A 27,482-nucleotide genomic window follows, 5' to 3' on the forward strand; every position below is an offset into this window, starting at 1 on the left:
ACACAATTATCCAGGTGACCACAGGATCATTTTGGGTTGGAAAAACCTTTAAGATCAAGTCCAACTGTACATCGAGTTCCTCCCACACTACCTCATCATTTTTCTAAAGGAGGTCATAAAACAAAGAAATCATTACACTGTACAACCCCTAAGAACTAATATGCCACACTTACTCTCCAATAATAAAAGATCTTTCTAAAATCATGCAAAAGTTCTGAGCGCTTTCAAGTAGCATGTTACAATAATAGCAATTCCCAGGACAACAGTCAGTTGTAAGCAACTGGGTAACAACCTCATGTTTATCACAGGCCTGTAGCAAAATTATGTAACAAGAATTATCACAGTTTTAATTACCAGAAAACTCCACCTTCCAAAAATTGATGGATGGGTTTTTTGGATAACTGGTTTTGGAGATTTTTGAGAGCAAGAAGTTTGTGGGTAAAAGACAGGGAAGGATTACCTTCGTAAATAGCATGAATCATGACATGCTACATCAATAAATATATCTAATAACTTAAATGCACCATGAATAAATGCAAGGGTAAGCACAATAGGTTTTTAACCCTATTATTCAGCACTGCCAACCACTTTATGACAACACTACAGAACACAAGGGTTCCGTGGAAGCATGAAAACAATGACGCGCAGGCAATCGTGAAAGAGCTGGCAATTCACAGATCTAGTAGGATTTCCCCTCTCTCCCCCCTACCTGGTTTCAGTCTCATCTATTCAAATGCAAACTCTCCCAAAAAGTAATCATCCCAATTCAGGGCTCAAAATGTGTTTGGGGGTGGGTGGGGGGGGGGGTGGGTGTGTGTATATATACACACACACACCTCTATGAACTGTAGCAACCTGTTGCAGGATGTGTGAAGCAATGGCACAGTGTTTCTTCAAGCATCTCATTAGTAGCAGCAAGGAGCAGATGCAGAATTGTGCCGTGAACACAGCTATTTGCAGTATGGTGAATATTTTCAATGTCCAACTACTGGTACCCAGCTCATCAGCTGAATCAGAAGCCAATTAGTATTTTTTTCCTAAGTGTAGATATGTTTAGTGCTGTGGTGGGAAAGAAAGTGGGAAGTTTTAGTTCTACCCTCAAATGCAGGCTGGCAAATGACCCACAGAGCAGAAGCACACACAGAAAATCTGACACTACCCAGGAAATAATTTTTTAAATCTATCATCTGGCTCAAGAAATACAAAGGCTATCTGCAACAATGCCATGCAACCTCCATGAATAATTACTAGACCTGTGTAGAAGAATGGCTGCAGAAGCATGGCCTCAGAATCTCTGAAGATCTGCACAATCCAACCCTGGTATTAGAATAGGCCTGTAATCAGAATTGTACTGAAGTTGCTGTGCTGAAGTTAACAAGAAAGGTAGCCTTGAGCTATTCTTGAATCCTGAGACCAAGTAATTATGTTGTGCCAACAGGCCGTGGCTGTAACAAGCTACAGCTGCTGGGAAAGCAGGTGCAGGGCCAAGAAAGATAGGGACCGGTATGGGAAAATAGGGAGTAACAAACTACAAGGCTGAAGCACAGCAACACAGCTACATGGATAGAATGCTTATTTTAGTCATGATAATTAGGGGTGTGAGAACCGCGCGTGTTTAGAGACTACTAATCAATTATATTTCTGCTTTACGAACATGCATGTGTATCGGTTCTATATAAGTAGTGTTAGAAACTAATAAAGTTGAGCAAGATGCATAACTCATATTGAGCGTCTTCTTGACTCCGGCGAACCCTTCTTCCAACAGACCTGATTTTGAGAAACGGGAGACCTGTATCTTCTTTTCACAATCTTTTCACGAGACTGATGCTAGTAACTTTCCCCATCACTTGGATTTTCACCATTTCCATGCAGACCTCCTGCTCATAACATTGTGCTAGAACTCTACAGTCTTTCCTTTATAACAAGTGTGCCTCATCTGGTTAGTTAAGAAATTGTATAGTTGCCTCTCCTTAACAAAATGCAGTGCAAATATTTAAAAAATAACAAATGTCTCATGTAGAGAACTAAGAACACCAAAAATTTCTTGAGTTTTCTGTAAGAACCCGGAGTCCACACTTGAGATCTACACTGGCATTTCTTTTCACTGTGTGGCAATGATAACCACAGAGCTTCATAGATTTAAACTGCTTTTTCTAACATACAATTCACATCCTCAATAGCAGGTAAACAGCTTTTCAGAATTTGTTGGCAGAGAAGAAAAGGCACAGACTGTTCAAGCACTTTCCTACCCCTGCTCAGAATAGCATATGATTCTGCTTACAAAAACCAACTTGCTTATCTTCTACAATATCTCCTTCCAGAAGGGCTGGATTTTATTTTGATTTTTTTGTAGGAAGGAAAGAAGTAGGAACAAAAGACAGAAAAGGATTTGTATATCCTGTTCTTGAGTCAACTTAACCAAGACACATTAAAGCTCTATGTGCAGGTTTTAAAATGAGAAGAATGTTATCCAAGATAATGTCTGCTCAATGCCAGCACTGTAAGAAAGCTTTTCTGTTTATAGATCTGATGAGACAAGCAGGAAGAGGAGTTCATTCACTGACATGGTCTGCGTAAGACTTAAAAGATCTTTTTTTGTTTTCCATCTTCAGCTAGGCTAGATTTATCTGTCGGGGGTATGTTATTTCCTAAATGCATACACAGAGATCTTAGGATTCTAATTAACAGGAACTATATATACGAACCAAGAAAAGTATAAAGAAATAGAAATATAAGTATCACTTTAAATTATTAAAACTTTTTAATTTATTAATTCTAATGCTGGGGGTGGGGAACGAACCCAAAACAGCATAAGAATAAACACCACATTGTATTAACTAGTCAAATGTTTAATATACATGCCGTTTTCACCTTTTTTAAAAAAATAAATGGAAATAAAGGTCAAGTAGCCAATGAAGTTTTTCTTCTACTCTCAGTAATCTGTTTTGTAGAGACCACATTCAAAGACCATGTTTGTTATAGTAGCAAGTAAAATACCAAAAACCATCATGTATTCACTTCATACATGTTGAATGTTCAGTATTCCAATCCTGGGTTTTTTCCCTCTTATTAAGCAAAAAGAGGGGGAAAAAAAGGAAAAGCACTATGAAAGTGTATGAAGCTAGATACCCTTTGAAGGCAAACATAAATATAAAAGCTGTCCATATAATAAAGCCCTTTTTCTTGTATACTTGGCAACTGAGTCCTTGGCCCCTTGAGGCCCTACTGAGAATAATAGCATCACGATTTCACTCCTGACAGCAGCATCAGTCAAAGGATCTGGCCTAAAGGGACTGTCACAAGGCAAAGGGCCACAGTACCCTGTAGAACTAGGTTACAGGTCACTGACCCTGCCAACACCAACAATTTCTGCACTGGTTTAAGCCAAAACAAGACTGCAATTTTAATACAGGAAACTGAAACACGACTCTTCAGTGTTGTGTATCACTGTCACATTTCTCCACACAAAGAACAGACAAATGAAAATTTAAGTCTATCATTTAACATATCAAAAATGGGAAGACTGCTAATTTAGTTGAGCTGGTTTTTGATAGATGCTTAACCTGTTGTACAAGTAGAAAACACACATGTACTTACACAACTTCTGGGTGTATGCATACATAGTGCTCTATACATAGCCCAGCAACTATGCAATCTGCACAGAGAAGACATCTTATATACTGTGAGAGATCTGCAAACAAGTTTTGGATTCAGACAGTGGGTGACAGTCAAAATGAACTACTTGGCTCCCCAACATCTTTTAGAAATTTGATAACGTAGAGCAGACTTTTCATGAAAAAAATTGCACTTTTTACCACTCACAAACTTGTGCTTATGCGAGTGATGTATTATTCTACATTAGTACAAACCACCTCTCTGCAAGGATGCTTGCAAGAGCATTTGTGGAGTACATCAAAACCAGAGTCAATGCAGGTTCACACTACAAATCCTCCCTTGCTCAGATAGGGTTACAAATAGTAGCTGAGGTGAAAAACAAAATATCAATCAAATGGGCAAATCACATCGCCAAATAGTAGAGCCATTCCAGCCACCCACTCTGATACTCCATGTGGTCTCGGGGCACATCAAAGTCAACATACCCAGTAACTTTTGAGCCCATACCCTGTTATTTGCACAGGCTACATTTAACAGAAAGAGTGTTTACAGACAAACCACAGAAGTACTTTACAGATTAATCTTATCTGCTACTTCTACCTTTTCCATAATACCTCACACCACATATATACTCAGCATTGCATGAAACAGCCTGGGTGGGAAACACGGCATTCATTCTAACACAGTGCTTTGCCCAAGCTAATAAGCAACACCTCTATCATCATGCGTGAAGTTACAGGCATGCATGACTATTACCAAGCACAACTACTGCAGACTTCATTCCACAGCATGACATACAGATTCAAGAAGTACTGGTTGTAAGCCTTTAAATCAGGCTTGATCCCCTATTCATACAGACAACTGCCGCTGCATGATGGGTAAAGTCTTTCTATATTAAATGTGAGTTTACATCATTAAATTTGTAAATGATATAAACTACCGATTCAATTAGACTATCAGAATACTCTTTGAAGATGTAAAATGCATCTCTAACTGGAGCTTTACAGACAGAGATAACCTAGAAATGTTTTTGTAGTCTAAAATTTATGCTTCAGGTGCTCTGGTACACTGTGGGTGCACTGGGGAGAGAGTGGAAAGAGTGACTTAAAATTATGAGCCAAGGAAAAAAAAAAAAAAACCAACCAAGAACTATCTGAGATTATGGAAATCTAGGAAGCATAAAACACCCTATTTATCTTTGTGAGACAAAAAATTATGAGCAGTAATATAAATTTAAATGTTACTAGTATTTTGGAGGTCATCAAGAACACAGTGTAGAATCACTGACCTGCACAATAAACACTAAGGAGGCAAGAAAGTCAGCAGCTGAGAGATGACAATTACGTGTTTCCCACAAATCAAAAGAAACCCAGAACAAGAACTATGGTAATACTGACGCAGACACTTAAACTTGACCATGACAAAATGAATCCTACGAAACACAGGGAAACAGAGAACACACAATACTTTGACAGTTTACTGTGAATGCTGTCTCCTTCCAAAAGCTCAAATGTGAAGAATTTATTTTGTAAGTAGAGCTCAAAAATTTGCCAGCTTTTGTACCCCACTGCATCCCTCCCTAATGAGGAAACACACCAAATAAATAATTCCAGTAATTAAGTAACAAACAAACAAACAAAAAGCTGAATTTCAGATACCTATTGAACAGTTTTAAACATAAACACGAAATAGTATTTTGCAGCTTTCCACTCTCCACAACAAACTCAAGGAGCTAATCCAATTTTTCCTTTAGTTTTCACATTCACAGAGATTGGCAGCAGTTTGTTCAAGCCTTTTAAATTATATGTTCAGAAAATAAGATGTTCTAATTTAAAAAACAAATAAATTAGGTATGTCTGCCTGAAAGTATAAATCTATTTTTAAAAAGGTCAAAAGATGAAACCAGCAGCTGCTAGCTACTTTGCTAGTTCGTGCAAAAATTCAGACGCAGGTATATAAGCTAACTGCATGGAGTTGTCAGTATTTTTACATGTGCAAAATCCTACATACCCAAATGCAGACCACATACAGCTGAAAAAAAAATGCATTTAAGCAAGTTCTCCATCAAAGCTAAGAACTAGAATTATGAACTTAGAAATCCATTCACTCTATTAAGAGAAAATTATTAACATTCAGAACTAAGATGGCATTCTGCAAGGAAGAGTGTGAACAGCCCAAACAGTTAATAATTCCACAAGACACTTAGACGTGACAGTAAACTTGTTAATGAGACAATACACACTACAGTTAACTACTAATTTTAAAATGTCATTCACAAAAAGAAGACTCTGATATTGTCAGAAGCAAAAAGATCCTCATTACTGATTCTTTATTGCTTTTACTGTGGAAGGAAAAAAAACCTTCACAAGTATGCAGTTCTTGTGGAAAAATCAAATGAACAATACACATAATTTATGGGACTACCCAAAACGCCCTTGAAAAGGATAATTGGGCACCTTGAGACAAGTTTCTCCTTGGCGACAAGGATGTAATTTTGGACAAGGCTTGCTCTATTTCAGCAAGTTCTGAATTTTTTCCCCCTCTCCAAATAAATTACAACTGAAGGCATTCTCCTGTGTAAATGAAGGAAAACTTCATGTTCCCTTGTCCCAGGAGATCAAAAAGGTCATGTTTTTATCACAAAAAAAAGACAACCAAACATATTCCTCAAGCTCATTTTCAATGAAAGTGATAGCTACAGTAAATATAAAAATACCTTACTCTGCCACTGATTAAAGAATGTAATCTGTATCATCCTTAAATAGTCCTCTTAGGGTGTGTCTCACCCACATCACAGATTTCAGGATCCCTAGAAGCAACATAACATACTTGAATTTGCTAATGCTTAGTTTACATGTCTCTATTAGTTGACTGTAAATAAGTATAACATGTAAAATTCCAGTCTCGAGCAAAAGAGCCATTGGAACTCTCATTCTCCTAAACTTTCCTGTCTTACTGTATTTGGTTTTGTCTCTGTTCATCACCCCATCTTCAAAGCAAACCCAAGCGTCTTCTGATGGCTTGCTCACAGATACACATGTGAGGTCAAAAATAATTTCCTCCCAATTCTTGGGTATCCACCAGGGCAGGGGGGGCATGGATGATCACAGATGACAGAGCCAGGGACACTAAGCCGCAAACAAACACTGGTTTATATTTACAGAAACCTTCGGATTAAGAAGGTACTATCTCACTGAACCAGTTACACAGGTCTGCTCACCCACTCCTTGGGCAGGCGTATCTAGCAGCCAAGCCTTCTTTTTCTCCCTTGTAAATGCTCCAAGAGGTTCTATCTTTGATTCCCAACTCTTCCTTTCCACTCCTTGGCTCCTTTCCCTCCTATCTAACATACAGCAAAACGGCATCCTTCATCACAGGGTAATATCAACAGACCTGTTTTCTTAGCAGCAAGCAGGAAAGAGGCCTTCTCTTCACCAACTGCAATTAAAAAACAAACTGCAACCTAACAAAAAGCTTCCAAAAACCACTAAGTTCCACTTGCATATTACTGTGAGATGCAAATCAACTGAACTCTCGAGCTCTGAAGATTTTTTCTTGTTTGCAACCATGTGACCATAAGACCCAAAAGGTTTTGTTTCTGTTTTATTTGTATTGAGACCAATGCAATACAACTATCTTTTCATTCAAAGGACCAGCTGCTAAGCAGGCAGCTCTTTAAACTTCGATTCCCTTGAAAGAGTAACTAAGAGCTCTCTATGCCTCTGAGCATCCTTTCCTCTAGCACGGATGTCAATCTCTACTAACACTACCAGTAAAGCAAATAAACTGTCTTAATTCATTCCCTGCTTGTAGGATACAACAATATAACCTTTCACCATGTGTTGTTTTTTTTTTTTTTTAAAAAAAAAAAAGTAGTATGCATTATTTCAACATTCAAAATGATGAAGGTAAAGAAAATGCACTGTATGCCATATGCAATGGAATAATTAATATTTGCCTCACATTTGATCAAAAGTGCTTCTAACTAAACATAGGCTGTAGAGACAACAGGTATTCAAGGGAATTAATGGAATCAAAAAAAGCCAGTTTAAGGTTTCAAATAAAATCTCCAGTCAAAAGATATCTTAGCATAAAAAGTATGACATCAATGAAGTAACAGGAAGTCTTTCATCTTTAATTTTTCAGCCAAGGGATTGTGATTAAAGAAACATTGCATCCTTTTTGAGTAACAGCATTTTAGTTTGATGTACAAGAACTACTAGGATGTAAAAGCACCGTAACAAAAAAAAAAAACAAACCAACAAACAAAAAACCATAGTGAAAAAACTGGTGTATCAAATGACTGGACAAAAATAACACAGTAATACCAATTTATCTATGTTTTTAATTATACCAAGCCAAATTATGTGACTAAGAACATTGAACACAAGGCATTTTAGGTATTTTACTCCAAGTTCTTCACCAAGCCCCCAGTGTCTCCACACACACATAATTTTTTCTTACAGACTGAGTATCTGAATTACTCTATTCCTGTTTTAGTTCTATATACACTTGAGAAAAATACCAAAAAATGAAACTAAGTTGTATTTCTTCAACTGTTGTGATTTTCCTGGAATTGAGTATTAAAAATACCACTAAGCAACAGCAAATGTATTAAAAAAAATGATGACGTTTGAAAGGAATTCACATTTAATTTTTGTATATCTTGGGGAATATTAATGAGTAATCTGAATTACTATTAAATATATTTAAAAGTATTTCTCAAGTTAAGCTCATTTTCTTGCCATCTTCTACACTACCTGCTAGCCTGCTGCTCTACTGAAATAAAATGCTTCCCAAAAATCAGATGGAATATTAACAACTTTGTTCCACTGGATAGATGCTAACATAGACTGACAATATGCAAAATAATTATGGTTTGGTTTTTTGTTTGGTTTTTTTTTCACAAATACAAAGCATCTTTACATAAAAGAGAGCTCAACAGCAGCAAAAACTGCTGTGTAAGATCAAACTATTTCCAGACTGCAGAAACATTCTTGATAATATACAAAATAAACACTTAGGTTTTGTTTATAAGGTGTTTTGAGATCTTTTAATGGGAGCTATAAAAATGTATTGGTGTATTAAATATTTTTCACCAACATTATCAGAACTTACTACTAACAGCACTACTTTATAGATTAAAGAAACTGAAGTACAGAGAGAATACTTTATTTGGTTTTGATCACAATACATCAGTGTCATACCAAAGTCAGAAGTGAGTACAGACTCAGCTGTTCAAGAGGAATCACCAGATCACTAGCAGGACTCTTCCTTTCTTCATAAAAATCTATTGTGTGCAAAATTTTTGTCACAGAAACACCATTTTGCAAAACAATGTGACATGACACATGACTGTTCAAGAGCCAAAGGCTAAGAAAAGCCCTAAAAAAAGTGCAACTATGAGAAGCCAGTAAGTAATCTCTACAAAAAGCAACTGAGACTGAAAAATGGAGATTTTTGACTACAGCTTCTGTAATCTAGAAAAATCCCAGTTTTACCTTTGATTTCTCAGTCACTGAAACCAGTATGCCACAGGTGTTTTGTTTTTTTTTTTTAACTGACTCCTGTCTCATTTACAACAGCATCAATTTTGTTACTGAGGAAAAAAATATGTAGTACATGGGCTTTACCATAGGCCAAAAAAAATAATCTAAGCATTTAATCAGGAGCTCAGCACACCTAAGTCAAAGCAAGCTCTGTCAATAAATCAGAGGACAAAGGCCCCTCTAAACAGGATTTTATTTGCTTTATACCCTCCCCAGGTGATTGACAAGGCAAAAGCTATTACAGTACCTATAAAAGAATGACCTCAGGCACATGACCATATAAAGAATTTTAAATTAATAGAACACAAAAAAATGGCATCATGCACTCAAGCCACCCTACTCAGCTTCAAGAAAGTAATAGTGCATAAATCTATTACAAAAGAAGGAACTAAAGAAGTTGAGCCCTTCACTGTAACCTAAACCCAGTGCTGGTACAGAGCTAGTATAGTCCCCCCTGCCCCAGCTATTAAAACCTTGACCTAAGATATTTATATCAACTCCACTTTAGATAAAGGATCATCTAAATTTTGTAGATTCAGCTAGAGTTGGCAACTTTTGATTCAATCACACCATTTGGTTAGAAAACATCTCTATGCTACCCCTTTATGTTTGCTTCACCCATTTTAATGAGCTGAGTGTTTTTTCCCCCGTCTCTCAAGTTCATTTGCTTACGTACTTCAGTCATCTGTTGCTACAGCTCTTGTATTGCTGCCTGCTGTCTTCTATTCATCTATTTTCCTTCTTTTCCCCATAAAATAAGGCTTATTCTGTTGCGTGAAAAAAGGAGTGACCCCCTCGCAGTGACCCCACGGTAACAGCTACAACCTCAGAGCTGGTGGGTGTTAATGCTCCGACAGACCTCCCCTACTTTGTTCAGGAAGCTGCATGGGATCAAGAAGCTGATCTTGGTCAGTATTTTGTTTTGGCTTTCAAGTTGGCCTTATCATAAACTCTATTTCATAGGAACAGAAATCAAAGGAGGAAAAAGGTAATGTCATCAAGGGCCCATAAAACATACCAAACCCCTGGCTTTCAGTGGCTACAGTCAGCTTACAGAACTACTCCCAGATCTAAACTGACATCGTACATGTTGCTGGCAGACAAATACAAATGCTCATTAACTTCCACCATTAACACCAAAAAAAAAAATGGAGGAAATGCAATTTCCTCACATTAGTGTCAGATGCTTTGAAATCAAGGGAACTCCTCTGTACCCGAGCATTTTAGAATGGCCTAAGGAAAACCTGATTCCTCTCTCCTCAATTTCTTTATATCCTGAAAGTTTTCTGGAGACAAATTAACAAACAAAAAAGAACCCATAAAAAAGTACAGTGACTCTTTATAAGCGATAGTGTCAATGATCTACTTCATCCCATTTCTCCAAAACATTCTTTAAAATTGTTTTGAAACTTTTTCAAGTTACTGAAAATTTTTTCTTAAAAGTTCCGAAATATTTTCTTACCAAACAATTTTCTTCTCTTATTAAATGCAACCGCACCTACATCACAAAACGTAACCTTTAGAAATTGAAGTGTCACCTAAAAAAACCCCTAATCCCCACCTGCCAAAATCTTCAAAGTTTCATTACTTAGGACAGTTTTCTCCATCATAAAGAAAAAAAAAGTTGCTAGCAATATAAAATGTCTTTAGAAAAGATCAAGCAGATTAAAAGGCTTCTCTAGATACACGAACTGGAGACATCAGCGACTGAAATAGAATTTCCACTCCATAAGAAACTCGTATCTTTTAGCATTTATTTTATAACAAACCAGGTAGAAGTGTTGAAGCATCAACATATTAGTATAAAACATTCCCAAACATTCAGTTCATAAATATACAAATATTTTTTTTGCATCATATTTTTAAACAGAACACTGTGGTATTCCAGAACCAAAACATTTAAATTTATTTGACACTTAACTACATCTGCTGCATGAGCTGTACGAAGATCCAGACGAGCAATTGTTCACTATGTGCTGAACCCTGTAACTGTAACACATATCTCAGAAGATAACTTAGCTATACAGATTCCACAGACTGGACAGAAAGAAAACATTATGTACAGAGAAAACATCCACAGAGAAACCTAACCCATAAGAATGCTGGGTTAGAAGACTTACGACCCGAGAGACACAGGCATTCTAAAGATGCTTGTTGAATCAGCTAGAAATTAAATTTTTATTTTCTCACTAGAAAACAGCAAGAGAATCTCAACAGAGAAAACATGATGGAACATTCCATGGTACTTCTACCGACACCAACAAACCCCTACTATGCTATAGTGGAAGAGCAACAGACCGTCAACAAGTCCTTTATATCAAAGTGCTGACAAAATGGCAATCTAAAGCTCACAAAGGAAATAGAAAAATCTTCCTCATTTTTCCATGATGCCCACAGAACTAACACATCCTTTTCTAAAAAATAAGGCAACCAAGAAAATTTCCAAGATTCATGTTTTAAAAATCAAATGAAAAAAATATAATATTTCCAGTACAACTGTTATCCTTTTCATCCTGCCCTGCCCCCTCCATTAGAAAAGAAAAACAAACAAAAGATGTGCCGGAAAGCTTAGTGAAGCTCACTAGAAGTTCTAAGTTTCTATATATTTTGTATGGAAGAACTCAAATACCATAATAGTATTATTTATAATCAAAATATTATTTAACAGTATATGGCAAGAAAATTACCAGATGTTGACACATTTAATACTTCAGTTACTTACAAACATGAGTGCAATATTTTGCAAATAAGTATTTTCTCAAACATCTCAGTTTTTTAAGTCCCTTTTTGTCTTCAGAATTATAATCATAAAGTTACCGAAAGATACTGTATTTCAGTTGCAGACCAAATGGCAGCTACCAAAAAAAAAGCTAAGTTCATGATGAAAATGAGAGGTTTTTCCCCAATTACCCCTTGCAAATTTTCTGAAAAACCAATGAGATGATGCTGGCTACTACTGTACTGAATGCACAAAACAGCTATTTTACTATCTCCAGTGATTCTCAGTCTTCAATGATACATTTCATTCTTTACAGTAAGCAATACGCACTTATGTCTAACTCAAAAAAGTCAAATGAAATCCTCACGAATGCTCTTAAGCTTAAATCGACTCAGAAGCAAGATCTGACATAAGAAACATAGCTGCATCTTCCAGATAAAAAAACATTTTTTTGGTTGGGCTTTTTTTCCAAATGGAGACTTACAATCACTTTAATACAGTAATCAACTACTACAAGCAGGGCCAGCATCAGGTAACACTAAGCACCTAACCTGGTACTAATTAATGTCTGATATATAGTCCACATGCCAAAGAAATGCAATTTTAAGCAGCTGCAGAAACTGAATAGGCTATGATAGAAAGAAAAAAATGCCCTATACAATCTACTTACTAGCATGCTTATCTGCAAGCATTATAAGGCTGTTGGAAATATCTCTTCGCCTATAAAAACACACCACTTTTGCTTCCACGTTCCCATTGGCAGTCTACAAAAGAAAGATAAATCAAGTCAGAATGTATCCTTCCTCAACTGAGTAACACAAATTCAATGCCCCTCCCTCATTATTACTAGTTCTCACATGATCAGTCAGGCTGCAATGAACAGAATTACCCAAGTAAGTAAATGCTTCCTGACACTGGTCAATATCAATTTCAGATCAGACAACAATATTGATTATAATTATTTAGTCCTAAGAATTTATACATTATTCACTTGTTTAGAGATGTAAAGTCAGTATCATGTTAATATAAGAATCCTTAAGACATATCAGAAGCTTGTGAACATTTCTTTGCCATGCAGATTTAGACAGAAAAGTATATTACAAAGTACTCTAGCATTTTTTTTAATCATATTTAATATAACATGGTTTAATTGAGAATTCACTGCAGCTCGTAAGACGAAAGAGCTATTTAGTTCACAGTTGTTTTCACAACTCATTATAGGGATCATGCTCTTTAGCTTGATAATGCAAAGAATCTACTAATATTTGAGGAACTGTATAAGAAGTACAAAATTTGTTAGTTACCTGGAGTCACTTATTTAAAGCTCAAGATGTGGCACTGAAAAGTATCATGTTTTAATTAAGTTTCTTACCATAAAACCCCAAAACATCTTATCTCTGCTAAAATGATAACAAAAGCATTTCATTACGTATTTGTGTAACATCTCCATGTTTGCTCAATGCCTTTAACACATGAAAGCACATAAATCACAATTAAGGTATCTGGACTGTATCCTTGAAACTCTCTTTAAAAAAAAAAAAAAAAAAAAATCAATACACGACTCTGCCATCCACAAGCAAGATTAAATTACAGCAATGCAGTTTAAAGATAATAAACATTACATTCAGAACATGATTGGAATCATTTCAATTACTGTAAATAAAAAAATACTGTTCTCCAATAAAAGTCCAAAATGATTTGCCATGCACAAGTTCAGTGGATGTTGTGTTGGACAGCACTAACAGGTAATGTGGTTGATGTCTGCTACGGAGTAATACTATGTCCCATTAAAAAGAAGAAAACCATTTGCAAGTCACCGTTTTTTTGATTTACTTTCTAACCGCAGGAAAAAAAAAAACCTTTATCATTATTTACATCACGATTGGCATTTTGATCATTAACTTTTGGCATAATGTATTGGTAAGTTTTAATACTGTTTGACAGAATAGTAAAAATATGCCATGCTAAAAAAATACATCAATAAAAATCCCACACCATTCTTAGTAGTACAAGAGTGAATGAAAATAATCATGCTCTCCCCAAAATGACACTGTGAAAAGCCTCCATTCTTTCTAAAAATACACTCAGGATAAAGAGAGCGAATACAGTCTCTATTCCTATTCAAAAGCCCATCCTTCATTCACAGCTGCCAATAAGAAGAGCAATAAACAGCCACAGAAGTCACATATTCTGTTATCTGATCACTGCAAAGTCTCACTGATGCCTACTAGCTCTTTACACTTACACCCAAAAGCAGACACATTACATGATCACCATCATTCCAGATGGATTCACAGTGCCATCACCACAGAAAGAATTAAATTGATTCATTTCCTCAGGCATTTGTGGGGTTTGATTTGAAATTTTTATAGCAGAGTACCCCTGTTCACCAGGAGTGATCAACTGGGTGTTTCCTTAGATATCAGGGCAAAATTACAGGATGTCACATAGTAAGGTTTCAGTAACTGAAATATACACAACATAGACAGCAAATTTCAAGAAAGTGAAAACAAAAACAAACCCAAAGAAAAAACAAACAAAAGAAACCCAAACAGAAAAGGCTACCACAATGGAACCCTTATGGGATGGAAATCATTCACTGTTTTTTTTGAAAAGTGCACTGATTGTTGTCAAACGTTAAGCAAGAATCTTAAGACACCTGCATACCTTGTTAAGTTCTTCAATTCTCCGAATGAGATATGGATTGCTGGAAGAGTTTTCAAAATAAACATAATCTGCAATGAAAAAAGGGAAGATATCAAAATACCAAAAAATAATATGTAAAAGCTTATCATTAGCGGAAATTTTTTTTTCTAAACCTAGCAGCTTTAAAAAGCTGAGATTTATTAGGAAATGTTCAGACAGCAAAGTATTTCTGCACTGAGATTTAACATAGTTTATTCCTAAATTGTGGTCATAACTGCACTACAGGTGCTTTAGCAATCATGCTGAAATAAAGTTATATGCCTTGTGTTGGAGCTTACAGCGTAATTCAGTAATCTGCACGCACCATTAATCTTGATATAAAGGCGGCAGCTTCTCACAATTGATTAGGGAAGATTTAAGAAGCGAGTGCTTTAGTGAGTTTCAATATTATGGGAGATAAGTATTTTGTAAGATAGGCTACCTGACATTTATTATCAGCTGCTGTAGTAATATGGTTATCCAAACAAGTCACGCACATTTTACAATACTTCCTTTTGTTGCCTTCTCTGTTCAACAACATGCAAACTATATTAAGCAGTAATAGTCATGAGGTTAGTGAGGCTCTCCCAGGACAAAATCTCTTATAGCGTAATTCACTTAAGAAGTATTTTCATGGAGTATGTGGAAGTTTACTCATATCCTCAAAGCTGCTCCCATGTAACATACACAGAATTGACATGCAGCACATTTCCTTCAACAGATTTCTCAACACTTGTTTTCGTCAAATGAAAAACTCTCATCAAATACTAACCACACTTTATATTTAATATTTGATCTCTGCACCGTGCATCTTGCAAATTTTATTTTAAAAAATTGGGGGGGGGACGATAACGGTGTATCAAACTCTTCTACAACACTTTGACACGACAGTAGAGTGGAACAGAACCTCGGGTAGCCCATTGAGCTCTAAAGAAAGAATGTGATCTCAGGATGTTGTTCACAATCACCTATTAAGATTACAACGAAAAAAACTGAGCACTGATGACCCGAGAAGCAAACTCTACCCAGATCTCAACAGCGCTGCTCAGAGGATTACTCTCATGAGTAAGGGCTGATGGGATTACAATCTAAATGCCCTAATGAAGGAGTACGCAGATGGAGGACTTGTGGATGTGTATCTCAAAACAGAGGCAGAAAGAGCCAAGCCAGCTACTGTCGTCTCTCATGTACTCGCGTCTTCCCTCTCACCTCAGGCTGCTGGGGTGAGAGCAGAAGGAGACAAGCCATTTTAGAGCACCAGGCACCGAGGAGCCAGGCGGAGCGGTGCACCTGAGGCAGGGCGCCAGCCAGCCAGCCATGCCCGCTCAAGGCAGGGCAGCCCAAGTCCTCAGCGTCTCTTTCACCGGGTGGGAAGAGAGGCGTCTGCCGTGTTCGTTACCGCCGAAGTGCCCCCCCTTCGCCCAGCGCCAGGCAGTCGCGTATCTGCGCGCTGCTCAGGGGTCACGTCGTCGGTAAGCAGGAAAGCTGACAGAAATCCCCCAGTTACACTGCGGGATTTATTATTTATCCCCGGCAGATGAAGGCAGGCGCGAAGGAACTCGGCCGTTAAGGGGAGGGAGGACGCGGGGGCAGGGGCACGGCACGGCGGGAAGCGCTACCGGGCGCCCCCCGGGCCGGGCGCCGGCTGCCCACGCCACGCCGCCCAGGCCCGCCAGGCCGCAGCGGGGCAGGGTCGAGGCAGGTCCCCGGGCCGGGGGCGCGCGGCCCCCGCAGGCCGCCCCCCGCTCGCCCCGCAGGCGGGCCAGCCTGCCTCCGTGCGCCGGCTCGGCCGGTGGCCGGGCAGAGGCCCGCCGGGCGGCCCTGCGCCGCTCCCGGGGAAGGCGGCGAGGCGCGGAGGGCAGCCGTGCCCGGCCCGCGCGGCGGCGAAGGGGCAGGAAGCCGGCGGCGCCGCTCCCCCCTTCTCCGCGGAGGGCGGCGCTGCCCTTCTCCTCCTCGGCGGCGGGGGCCGGCCTCCCACCCGGCGCACAGGGCTGGCGGAGGAGGAACCTGCGTCCTCCCCCTCCGCCCGCGGCAGGCCCGGCGGCCCCTCTGCCGGGACCGGCTGCCGCCTCCCGCCGCCCGCCCGGGCCTGGCCGCCCCGCTCGGGGCCGTCGCACCGGCCGCGGCGGGGGAAGGGGCCGGCGCCCCTGTCGTCGCCCCGGCGCGGCGCGCACAGCCCGCGGCTCGGGGGGGACCCCCGGCCAGGCGCCGTCCCCGCCGCCGGGCGCAGGACCCCCCGGCGCCGGGCGGGCGCTGCCGCGTCCCGACATACCTCCCACTCGGTACATGTTGGCCGCCATGTCTGCGCTCTGCGCCGCCCTCGTCCTCCTCCTCCCGCCGCCTCTGCCGGGCCGGGCGAGCAGGGAGCGGCTCCCGCGGCCCCCCCGCCGCGCACTCCCCCCCACCCTGCGCCACCCCTCCCCGCCCGGGCACAGGACGCGACGCCGCGCCTGGCGGTGCCGCCGCCTCGGCCGTTTCCCGAGCCGCCCAGCGAGGAAGGGGTTAAACAACCGCCCCCCACCGCTCCCCTCCCTCCCCGCCGCGCACCGGCCCCGAGGCGGGTCCGAGGCAGGGGCCAGCGGCGCGGGGCGGCGGCCTGGCCGCAAGTGGGACGGCCCGAGCGGGGCGCGGGGGGGCGGGGGCGCGGCTGCCGGCGGCGCGGAGCGGGGTGCCTTACCGGGCCGGGGGGGCTACCGCCGCTTTGTGCCGCACCTCGGGAGCGCCGCCGCGCCCGGGGGAAGCGGGCGGCTGTGCCCTTCCTCTCCAGCCCCCTCTGGTCTTTTTGTGGTGGTCGCCGCTGCCCCGGCGCCGCTTTGTCCTCTGCCGCCCAGGGAACTCTCCCCTGAGGAAGCTCTGAGGAATAACCCAGGGAAAGTTTGTAGCGCAGCACCTGTTGGCGCTCGGGCCGGCGGCCCCTTTGTCCGCCCTGGGCGCGGGCCGGGGCCGGGGAGCGGGCGGCAGCCGGGGCCAGGCGCGCCGAGCCGGGCGGCCCTGCCCGCTGCGGGCGGCAGAAAGCGGCTACGAGGGGGCAAAGATAAAGGCAGCAGCTCGCCTCGTCGTCAGGAAGCGTTGAAGGAGATGCTTACATATCATCCGATGAGAGGGGTGCTTCAAAACCCGTCGATATTGATGTAACACGAAGCCATTTCCCCGAGTTTATATACAAAGTTCACGCCACCACTGCCGAGGCGTGCGCTTTACAAACACATTGATCCAGCTGTGGAGTGCTTCCTTGCGAGAGGAATGCTTTCTGTCATTTTCTTGCAAGGAAGGTGATGATTTATTATTTGTTTCGTGTCCTGGATGTTTGTGCGTGCAGCTGGAGCATTACCACACTAACACCTCACTTCATCCTGAGCTGCTGGGAAACTTGCGGATTAGGAGGAGGATGAGCTTCCCTGGAGTTTCTAATGATTGCATGCTCTCTTCCCTTTCCACCCTTAAGTGAACCTGTAACTACTATTAGGTTAAGATTTCTTCTGCTTGCAGGGCACTTTTAAATTCCTGAGTGACTACTTTGGTCAGAGGCAACTTGAGTACCAAATTCCTTAAATACATGAAGCAGGTGTACGATACAGTGATTTAGTCGTCTCTAATACACAGCAACACGTTTATGCATTGAAAGGAAAAACTGGAAATCTTCCTCTGTTTTGCCTCCTGACAAGAACATCTGTGGCAGCTGAAAAGAAAGTCTGCAGACCTCCTTGGGAAGTCACAACTCTGTCCGGCTGGTTATTTCTAGAGGCACAATAACGCTACCTCAGCAGAGAACGAAATACAAATAGCTAGAAGTTAAACGGGGGGTTATTTTTACTCTTGTGGTTTACTGCTTGGTAAATGAAACAGGTTAAACTTTCAAGACAAGGGAACAGTTAATTCAAATATTTGGCTTGTTGCAGACATTATCAATTAAACAAAATGCCTTCGAGCTCTTTCCCTCAGCTTAAGTTTGCACTTCGACATTAGAGGAATTTTCCACATTTTGAAGCTTACAATGTACCCTCATCCAGAAAGGAGTAGATTTTGATAGAAACAGACTCTCGCTTCCACCATCTGAAGGCATGCCCTATGGAAAATGAAAGCTGCTCCTGAAGACACAGAATTCACCTCTCAAATTCATGAGAGAGCAGCCCAGGAAAACCCGTGGTCCCAGACTGCCCTTTCAGGTTGACAGCCTGAAAACAGCAAGAAAAAACCCCTTTATTTACAGCTGCCTGAGGCACACGTCACAGACCAGATAAATAATGACTTTTATACACCTTGGTACCAAATCACTGGGCCTTATTATTCACACTAACACAGTTTGCATAGCCACAGATAACATCACGTGATACCGTATGGTGTCATGCTGCTGTATTTGTGCAGTTTCAAGTCACTGCTGCAAGCTGAGGGAGGTAGTAGGTACAGCTAGCTGTGGTTGCGTACCAAGTTGGAGGACTGGCAGTACATTTTACTTTGGTGTAATGTATACAAAAGCCTGGATACAGTTTATTTTCTGTGCTATCTCAGTGCATGGAATGTAAAAAATTGAAGTTATGTAAACATCTTCATTTTTCAAGGTTAAATATAATGGAAAACTCTTGTTTCAGCCACAACATTGTTGAGAAAAAATTCAGATACAAGCTTCGTCTTAACCTGGTAAATGAACTATATTCAGCTACAGACTCAGATTACTTGTGTTGTTCAAAAGAAACCACATTTCTGTAGCTACTTAAATTGAAGTTGCAATATAGATTATTTCTGTTAGAGATACAGATTACCCAGGAACTTAATTTCACAGCTTTTGTTGTTGTACCATCCAGAGCAGCCCATCATTCTTCCTCATATTCCTCCAAAAAGTAGCCAAGAAGAGGAGTGTAAAGGATACTATTAAAAGGTAGACCAGTTCCCCAGTCCAGGCTCACTAATGGCCCCCTGTGGTGAGCTAGCTTAGCAGTACTGAAGGAGATGGAGATGAGGCGCTGGAAGGATGGCTGCCTGCAGATCTTTCATGGTATTTCCAATAGTGTCTATCAACTTCTCCAGGCCACACCCTCTTTATTGGCTCTTTCACTTTAGCATCATCACATGCATTTAAATCACATATATTAAATACCCATTAAGCTGACTGGAGCTATACAATTTTCTTACTGTATTTAAAAAAATGCAATTTTGAAATACATTTTTTTGATTAAGGATAATACAAAAAAGTTTAATTTTTTCTTCATAGGATTCTTGCATCAGACAGAAAAACTCACTACTGATGTTCTTTTCTTACTGGGTCTGCAATAGTGGGAAAGTTTCAAAAAGCTCTGACAACCTTATCACCCCAGAAAGTGGCAGAATAAGGGAGTTACCCTTGCAGCTGTTGTGCAGCATCCTGGTTTGTGTCCTGAGTTTTCAAAGGTTCCAACCCAGCATCTTCTCTAGGTAGTAAAAGCCTGAATCTTAACACGCACACCCTCCCCTAAACCCCACAAACATGCTCACAAAAGACACCAGTACTGAAGACAAATCTTCCTCAATTACTTGCTTAAGGATTAAACTGACAGTTCAGGGGTGTATAGTAAAATCTATTTGTAGAGGTGTGTTTAAGAATGGAATACTTCAGGATCTTACAGGTACAAACATCTTATTGAAATCAACAAAAGCACTGGAGAAGAGAGCTGCTTGAACCTTAATAAAAGGTGCTCAGCCTCTTGTAGAGCTTTCGTAGAGGCTCACCCTCATGCTGATGCAATTGAAAGGAAAATGCGTTTAGACGGCCCCATCCTTGGGCTGTACTTATGGGACCTGTCTAACTCGAATTGGCTGAGCCTAGAGTTTCTTTTCGGCACGGGTAATCTGGAAACATAGGAAACAGCAGTGCAGGTTTATGGTCTTTTCCAACCTAAATGATTCTATGAGTTCACAACCAAGGGAAAGCGGCTCCCTTGCTAGTAGAACTGCTAAAACGAATAAACAGGCTGCATGCACATAACGCGTACAAAGAGTTAAAAAAATACAAAGGACTTCACAAATAATCATTTCTTATTAGCCTAAACTCCTGCTTATACTGAGAGTAATTCACTGCCATAGAGGACATCGGTAGTTCGCGGACTTGTCCTGCAGCTCAAAAAAAGGTACGTAGTCTGTACAAACTCACTTTCATCTAGTGTGAACAAACATGCCAGCTAATACAGCTGTGCACCGATTGGACTGGCTTACAGACAGCTAAAAGTACCTGCACTTTTTTTCTTAGTAATGCAAAGAGACACCATGGCTTGCAAGACCTCATTAATAAATTTGTAACAGAAACAGATTTCATATTGCTGTCACTTAATCACCGAAGAAAAACATTTTTCCATATCAATACTCATTATTATTTATAAAAACCTTAGATAACTTCCATTTTGTAACAGGCATTATGTAAGATTTTTAAATTTAATTTACAGGAATATGAAAGTCACTGTTTGTTATCGTAAGCAACAGAAAATTTTAGCTGCCTCTACTGAAACAGAAGCTAGGTGTAATCTGTAGTAGATGCTTCCATATCAACTTCTTTATAAACCAGAAAAAAAATCCCAACCCTCTCACAAGAGACAATCATCTTCTCTTGGCATCAGAAATAACGTTGGCTTTTTTATTGACTCTGTGAGTCAGATCTCTCAAGAGACTCTTAGCTAAATATGTCACTATTTTCATTAAATATGATTTAGACAATATCTTAAAGTTAATTGCTGAATTGTCAGTAGTTTGCAGATTTAGGTGTTCAATCCAAATTTTAAAGTTGTAAGAATACTACTGAATTAATGTGCAGAGAAAAGTGGTGCTTATGGCTGGAAAGAAGTTATTATTTGAGTGGGCAGTGGAAAAGAGATATTTGGTAATGCTTTTTCAATAAGTGTCATGCTGTTACATAGATAGATGCTATAGCCTACCATATGGCACTGCTTTGACACCATACATAATTTCATTTCCTATAAATCATACAATTGAATTAAGGACTTTTTTTTGAGCAAAATAAGTCAGATTTGAACCTGTATGTACCTCTCTTCCTGTTCTGACTGAATTTGCTGTAATAAAACCCATTCTATTGCAATAATACTATAGGCTTTTGGAGAGAGGGAAGGAGGGATTATTAATCTACTACTAAAGACTAGATATGCAAAAATGCATTTCTTCCGCTCCACATGCATAACTTTGTTTTTTATACTGATCTCAGTAACAGAGTAAAGATCTTATTTTCTAATCAAGTGTTAAACAAAAAAAAAAAATTGCCAATCTAGAGCTTTTGTTTTAGCTACCAATTTATTTTGCAGTTCACATTTGAATGGAGAAAAAGCCCGCTGCTCTAGGATTCAGTTTTGTACCCCATCCTGTTTGCGAGTTTTAGAGAAGACAGGTTCACATCTTGTTTCTGTTAAAGTCGATTTGAGTTTTGTGGTTGACTCCAGTAGGGTTAAGGTGAGACTATTAAGTGCCTGTATCATCTTTGACGTAAGCAAGGTTGTGAATCAGAGCAGTTGGAAGCACGCTGGAGCGTTGCACACATCTGCAGTGCTCCTAAGTGAAGCCATTTTGGGCTTGAGCACAGTAATACTAGATAGACATTAAACATGCCACTCTGGATTTACTCTTTATCTCTCCCTTTCTCTCAACTGATCTATTTTTCATGCTAAACATCTGCTAAAAAGCTGTCAAAGGTGCTTAATGACACATATTTAAGTAGAGTACAGTACATTCACCTGAGCAGAATTAATTTAAGTCAAGGACTCAGCATCTGTTCAGTTCACTTTTTCTGGGGATTGAATGATTATGGGCAAGCAACACCAAAGCACAACTTACTGACCAAACGTACCCTCAGTGCCTTACCATGTCTCTAAACACTGCCTTGTGTTTCCATTACAGACACATCTGACCTGAAATTCTCAGGTGCTGTTTTTACCTTTCGTTTTGAAACCAAGAACAGTTTACACAGGTAGCAGGTCTCCAGGTCAGTGCAGTGAGACGATCACTCATTATTCGTTGGTAGGAGGAATTTCACTTCTGAAATGGCTGGATGAATTTCAGGGACACATTTATCAGTGGTGTAATACACACACCTTCCTCTTAAGTCAGGGAAATCGCTGTGCTTATACACAGTGAATTTAACTTTGCATTCAAGCGACCTTTATTTCTAAAACAGGCGGTACCACAGAGGAGGTGCGTTTGCCTGCCTGATTAACAGGCTTCTGACTTGCTTCCAAAAATCAGTCTGGGTGCCAGTGAGGAAAACCAACAGCACTCCGCGGAGCGGTAGTAATACTGTTGTTTTAGAAAGTACTGGTGGTCATTTTTCAGCGAGTCTTTTACCTAGAGACACCCACATGTCTGGCTGAAGTCAGTGAAGTGAATGAAGTATTTTCTCAGGCTGAGTGTAAAGAACAAGTAATACACCTTTAAGTAGCCAGATTACTGCAGGCAGGCAGAGTTACCACACCAGGCAATAGGTGATGACACAAGAAACATTGTAAGAATGAGAAGCTCCCTAGCTGCAAAGCTGGCATGTTTTATAGTTGCTGATTGGATTTTTTTTTTCTTATGCGTGGCAAGAAGAAATAAACAGCTTGAAAACTCACTTCCCTTAGCACATAGCAGACTGGTGGAGAACACTTCTGTGCTTGGAATACCTTGAGCATTCCCCCTGTATGGATGGGAACAGGAGATTTTACGTATTTCATAAACAAGACTACAGCAAGAAGCCTAACTTTGGATGTCATATGAACTGATACACCCTGCAAGTTCTTTAAGAATGGCTGTTTGTACCAAAATGGACACAACAATAGGCAAATTTGTGCCAGATTTGGCCATTTGTACCAAATATGCACAAACAAGAAACATGAACATATTACCTGCCTCTGAAACACCCATATTCCGTAAAAAGCTCCCCACTATTGCAGTGAAGTCTCTGTAGGGAAGGCAGATGCCAAGTCTACTATCTGATAGGTCTGTCACATCCATGCTCAGTCTGTCAAGTTTTACTGTTCTCCCTGTCAGACTGAAGATTTTCACCTCTGCAGTCTTCAGGCCCATTTATCAGATGAGCCTCTCACTGTTCTTCAACCCCTGCAACTAGACCCTTTTGCAGCTTGGGTCTTGGTTACAGCTAGGGATGGAAACCTGTAAAATCTGGATACCCAAAATTAACAGTCTGCAAGTATCCAAGTTTTAATATTCTACAGTATTGTCTAGGGTACCAAGGAATATTTTCTGTGCTTACAAGCAACTTGCTCTTATAATTTATTTTTCAATATAAAGAAAAAAGCAGGGTGCATCAGCCCGCTCCTTACGAAGCTCCACTGGGAGGCAAGAGTACAGCATATAGCCAAGACTGACACACACACAGAGCCTAAACTGAATGTTTCCATTCCCGTCTTCCTCAAAGCTATCCAATTACTCTGAACCAGGGAATTGGCAATGAGGAGAACTGCTAGGGGAAAACACAAATTCTTGCTCTTTGGGAATAATATGACCAAAGAAGTGTCTTTTACAGTATGCTCTTTGAAATAACCTAGATTCCTTGATCCAATGGTTCTGCCATACCGCTCTGAAAAGATTTCAGGGTGTATCCTGCAAGTTCTGCTTTGTGACAGAGCTCAAAAATTCCTAGAAAAAGAAGCACATGGTAGAAGGAAGGAATCTTGGACTCATATGCATACAACATGCTTGTTTTCCTATTCTTCTAAACACAAGAATAAGCTATACTGCGATACCCCCCCTTTATAAACTGTTACAGCTACTTTACCTTTGGGGGTCTGTAAATGTTTTTAAACTAAGATGCATCAACAGCAATTTAAAAAAACCAACCAAACAAAAAACCCCACAAAACAAACAAACCAAGAAAACCACCACACAAAAAAGAAAAAAAAACACCAAAAAACCCAACCAACAAACAAATTAGGCATGAAGTTATCCAGGACTATTTTCACTGAAGCCAGTTCCTGAATTTCACCAGAATAGCAACCAGCAGCCAGGTCAAAGTACAAACATTTGTGTATGTGAAATGCCCAGACAACATCAGAAAGAAAATAAACACAGCTCATGCTGCTAAATCACGTATTCTCTGAGAGAGAAGAGGCCTGCTCATGCATGTTTCTCAGATCTGCTTCCAGAAGTTCTGGTCTTCTTCCCAAATGAAGACTCCCACCTCTTTGAGGACCGGCTGGGTCTGCAAATAAACAGCAGTCAACGCCCAAGCCTCGCATGCAGGGCTCAGTTCTATCAAGTGCTGAGTGCCATCTGCTTTCATGAACCCACCCGGGAGGCAGGTAACGTACAGTGCAGGTAGAAGGCCCTCCAGCCTTGCAGTGCCAGAGAGTATTGTGTAAGTTCTTGTAATAATTATTCATAACATCAGTTCCCGACAGAATCCCCCATGAAAACAGTTGAAAACAGTATACCATGGCAGGGAGGAGAAAACAGCAATAAAAGTATCTTAGCCATAGTTGACTGTCAGGGCTTTCAGAATACGACATTTTTAATGAATATTTTAAGAAGACTGCATGTTTTGATTGGGTTTCTCTTTGGTAGTTGCCCAGCATTTTGGGATGAGGAAGGTTATTTATGATTCCTTGATGAATATTTTCTTCTGAACATGAATCATTGTGTGATGGCTATCAACATTTTCTGTTTAGAAAGGAAAATAAATGATTGAACATAGCACAGTGATCAGTTGTGATGGGAGAAGCAGGAAAAGGTGTTTGGGCAGGGTGTAGTGTTGCCTTCTATAAGATGGCATCTAGATTCCCCAGAGTTTACACTACTTAATCTGACATTTTACCTTAACTCTTCAGCAAACTTAATACAATCTATAAAGCATATTAATTCTATCTTTAAATCTTGAAGAGGTATGCTGCTTAATTGCAATCATGACTTAAAGGTGACTTGTCATTTTTAAAGGCCTTTTAGAGTTTTCCTTTGTACATGAAAATGTAAAACTTAAAGTATCAACTTGTATTTTAAAGCTGTGTTTTTTTATGGAGAAATTGTGCTCCTGAACAGCTTTCTTACTCACCTACGGATTTCTATGATGGAAGTATCACAAGCACTGGAAACAATATTTGCTGCTGTATTAGTCCTCAACAAATTCAAATATATTTCTGAATGCCGTGCACAGTTCAAGCACTTCATTGTTCAGGCTTGAGCTGTTCCCTAAAAATACTAGGAAATCCCAATACACTTACACCAAAATTATTTCCCCACCGAAGAAGACAAAAGTAACTACTAAAGTTCTTCACAGTCTTTCTGGAATTGTGTATTAAGTCAAGGTATTCACTTTCTGTTGGAGTCTGCTGTTCTGAACAGCAGCGGGTAATGCTGCTATTTCAGTCTTGCAGTCCCCTCCAAGTGCAAAACTTTGAGGCACAGAGAATCCATCACATCACCATAACTCTAAAGTTTTCTCCATCGCTATTTCCATTACCAACCTCTGTTCCAACATTTATAACTTAGCAGTAAAAGTTCATGCTAGGCTGAAATTTGTCCTGTGAGGTTTAAGGAACCTAAAAGCTATTTTCTTTTTTACTGTGGAATTACTTCTCTGGTTGTAGAAGACAGAGGATTGCTTTTATGTCAACAAAATAGGTAAAGAATCTAATGCCTGCAAATAGTTGTACCAAGCAATTAATCTATGAGAAATAATTCTCCTATTACTCAAAATAACTGTCTCTTGAGCCAGTTGACCTAAAATGTTCACAATTTCTACAACGCAGATTCCCTTCAATGGAATTTGTTATCTAAAATTCCTTAAATACAGTGAATACTAGATGGACTATCATTATTATCAATGGAAATATATTATTTGCCTACAGTGACTCAGAAATACTGAGCCATAATTAACTCTCAGTCACACCACCATAAATTCAGAATAACTATTGATACTGTTGAGTTAATCCATGGGAATCGCAGTCTTGGGGAAGGCAAGAGAACTTGGTTACGTGATTACAAAATTCAGCAACAGATTTCATCTTTAAGGCCCAACGCCATGAAAGGAAGGCTGTGCATCTATCTGCTCCGCCCCCAGTACAGGATGGGAAACCACGAGCTGCAGGTCGGTAACTAGTCTGCCAGACCTCCCGGGGGGCTGGGAGGAGGACAACAGGTACACCTCAACAGGCTCGCTCCCACAAAGCTGCCAAGAAGTATGGTTTAGAAATCACAGCACCACAAGCTTGTCTTCCTCTCTGCTTTCAAGGACGGCTCTTTGGGGGATAACTGAAGTGTAAGAAACTGTTAAAAAATAATAATAATCAGCTGTATGAGTAGACGATCCAACTACACATTTGGCAATGGCTGAGTATTTTTTACATTCTGTGAAGTCACTGAAATGTTGAACTTGAGAGGCGAGGAAATTGTGAGGAATATTTTCCAAATAATCTCTGCAAATAGTAAGAGAGCACCAGGCTGTGGTACATCCCGAATTTCTGCTGGGACCCAGGCCACGGGAACCATACGCATCTTTGAATGGGTGACCACAGCCCAGGCTGAGCAGGGAACTCCTCACCATCCTCTCTTCAGAAAGAGGCACAAGATACTTGGAGCTAAGAGAGAAGGAGAGAGGATGAACATATGATTTATCAAGTAGGACACTCAGAAGAAGGGATCCCAGTATGGCTCCTGGGAAAGACAAGCACAGGATTTTAACCCCATGTTTTAACCGGTATTTGGGGCTTGGGGTGTTTACTTAGTTCATTTTTTTAGGCTCTTTTGGTTTTGTTTTGTGGGGTTTTGTTTAAAGCTTACTTTCCCCATTCTTCCTCTCGTTTGAAGAAAAATAATTTGTAATATATGAATTATAAAAAAAAGTGTTAGGTAGAAGACACAGAAAACCAGTGATATAAATCGGTGAATTAAAGACAGATCTCAGAATTAAAGATATAACTATAGGAGGAAATAAATCAAACAAACAAGGCACT

General features: G+C 40.3%; 1 protein-coding gene across 4 annotated transcripts in view; it reads right to left on the reverse strand.

Moving 5' to 3' along the window:
• Positions 1-16,965, reverse strand: part of MTA3 (metastasis associated 1 family member 3) — a 136,610-nt gene extending 119,645 nt beyond the window's left edge. For 3 of the 4 annotated variants that reach the window (XM_055816412.1, XM_055816413.1, XM_055816410.1), the window contains exons 1-3: positions 16,841-16,965; positions 14,551-14,618; positions 12,554-12,647 (exon numbers count right to left, since the gene is read on the reverse strand). In XM_055816412.1, coding sequence (XP_055672387.1) covers positions 12,554-12,647; positions 14,551-14,618; positions 16,841-16,868 — 190 coding nt within the window. In that variant the 5' untranslated portion in view covers positions 16,869-16,965. Of the gene's footprint in view, positions 1-12,553; positions 12,648-14,550; positions 14,619-15,777; positions 16,431-16,840 lie in introns of those variants that run through there. The other variant, XM_055816411.1, reaches the window with a different exon arrangement.
• Between the last annotated feature and the right edge of the window lie 10,517 nt (positions 16,966-27,482).

Source organism: Falco peregrinus, chromosome 11 (genome assembly GCF_023634155.1).
Source record: "Falco peregrinus isolate bFalPer1 chromosome 11, bFalPer1.pri, whole genome shotgun sequence".
In the NCBI taxonomy this organism is placed as follows: domain Eukaryota; kingdom Metazoa; phylum Chordata; class Aves; order Falconiformes; family Falconidae; genus Falco; species Falco peregrinus.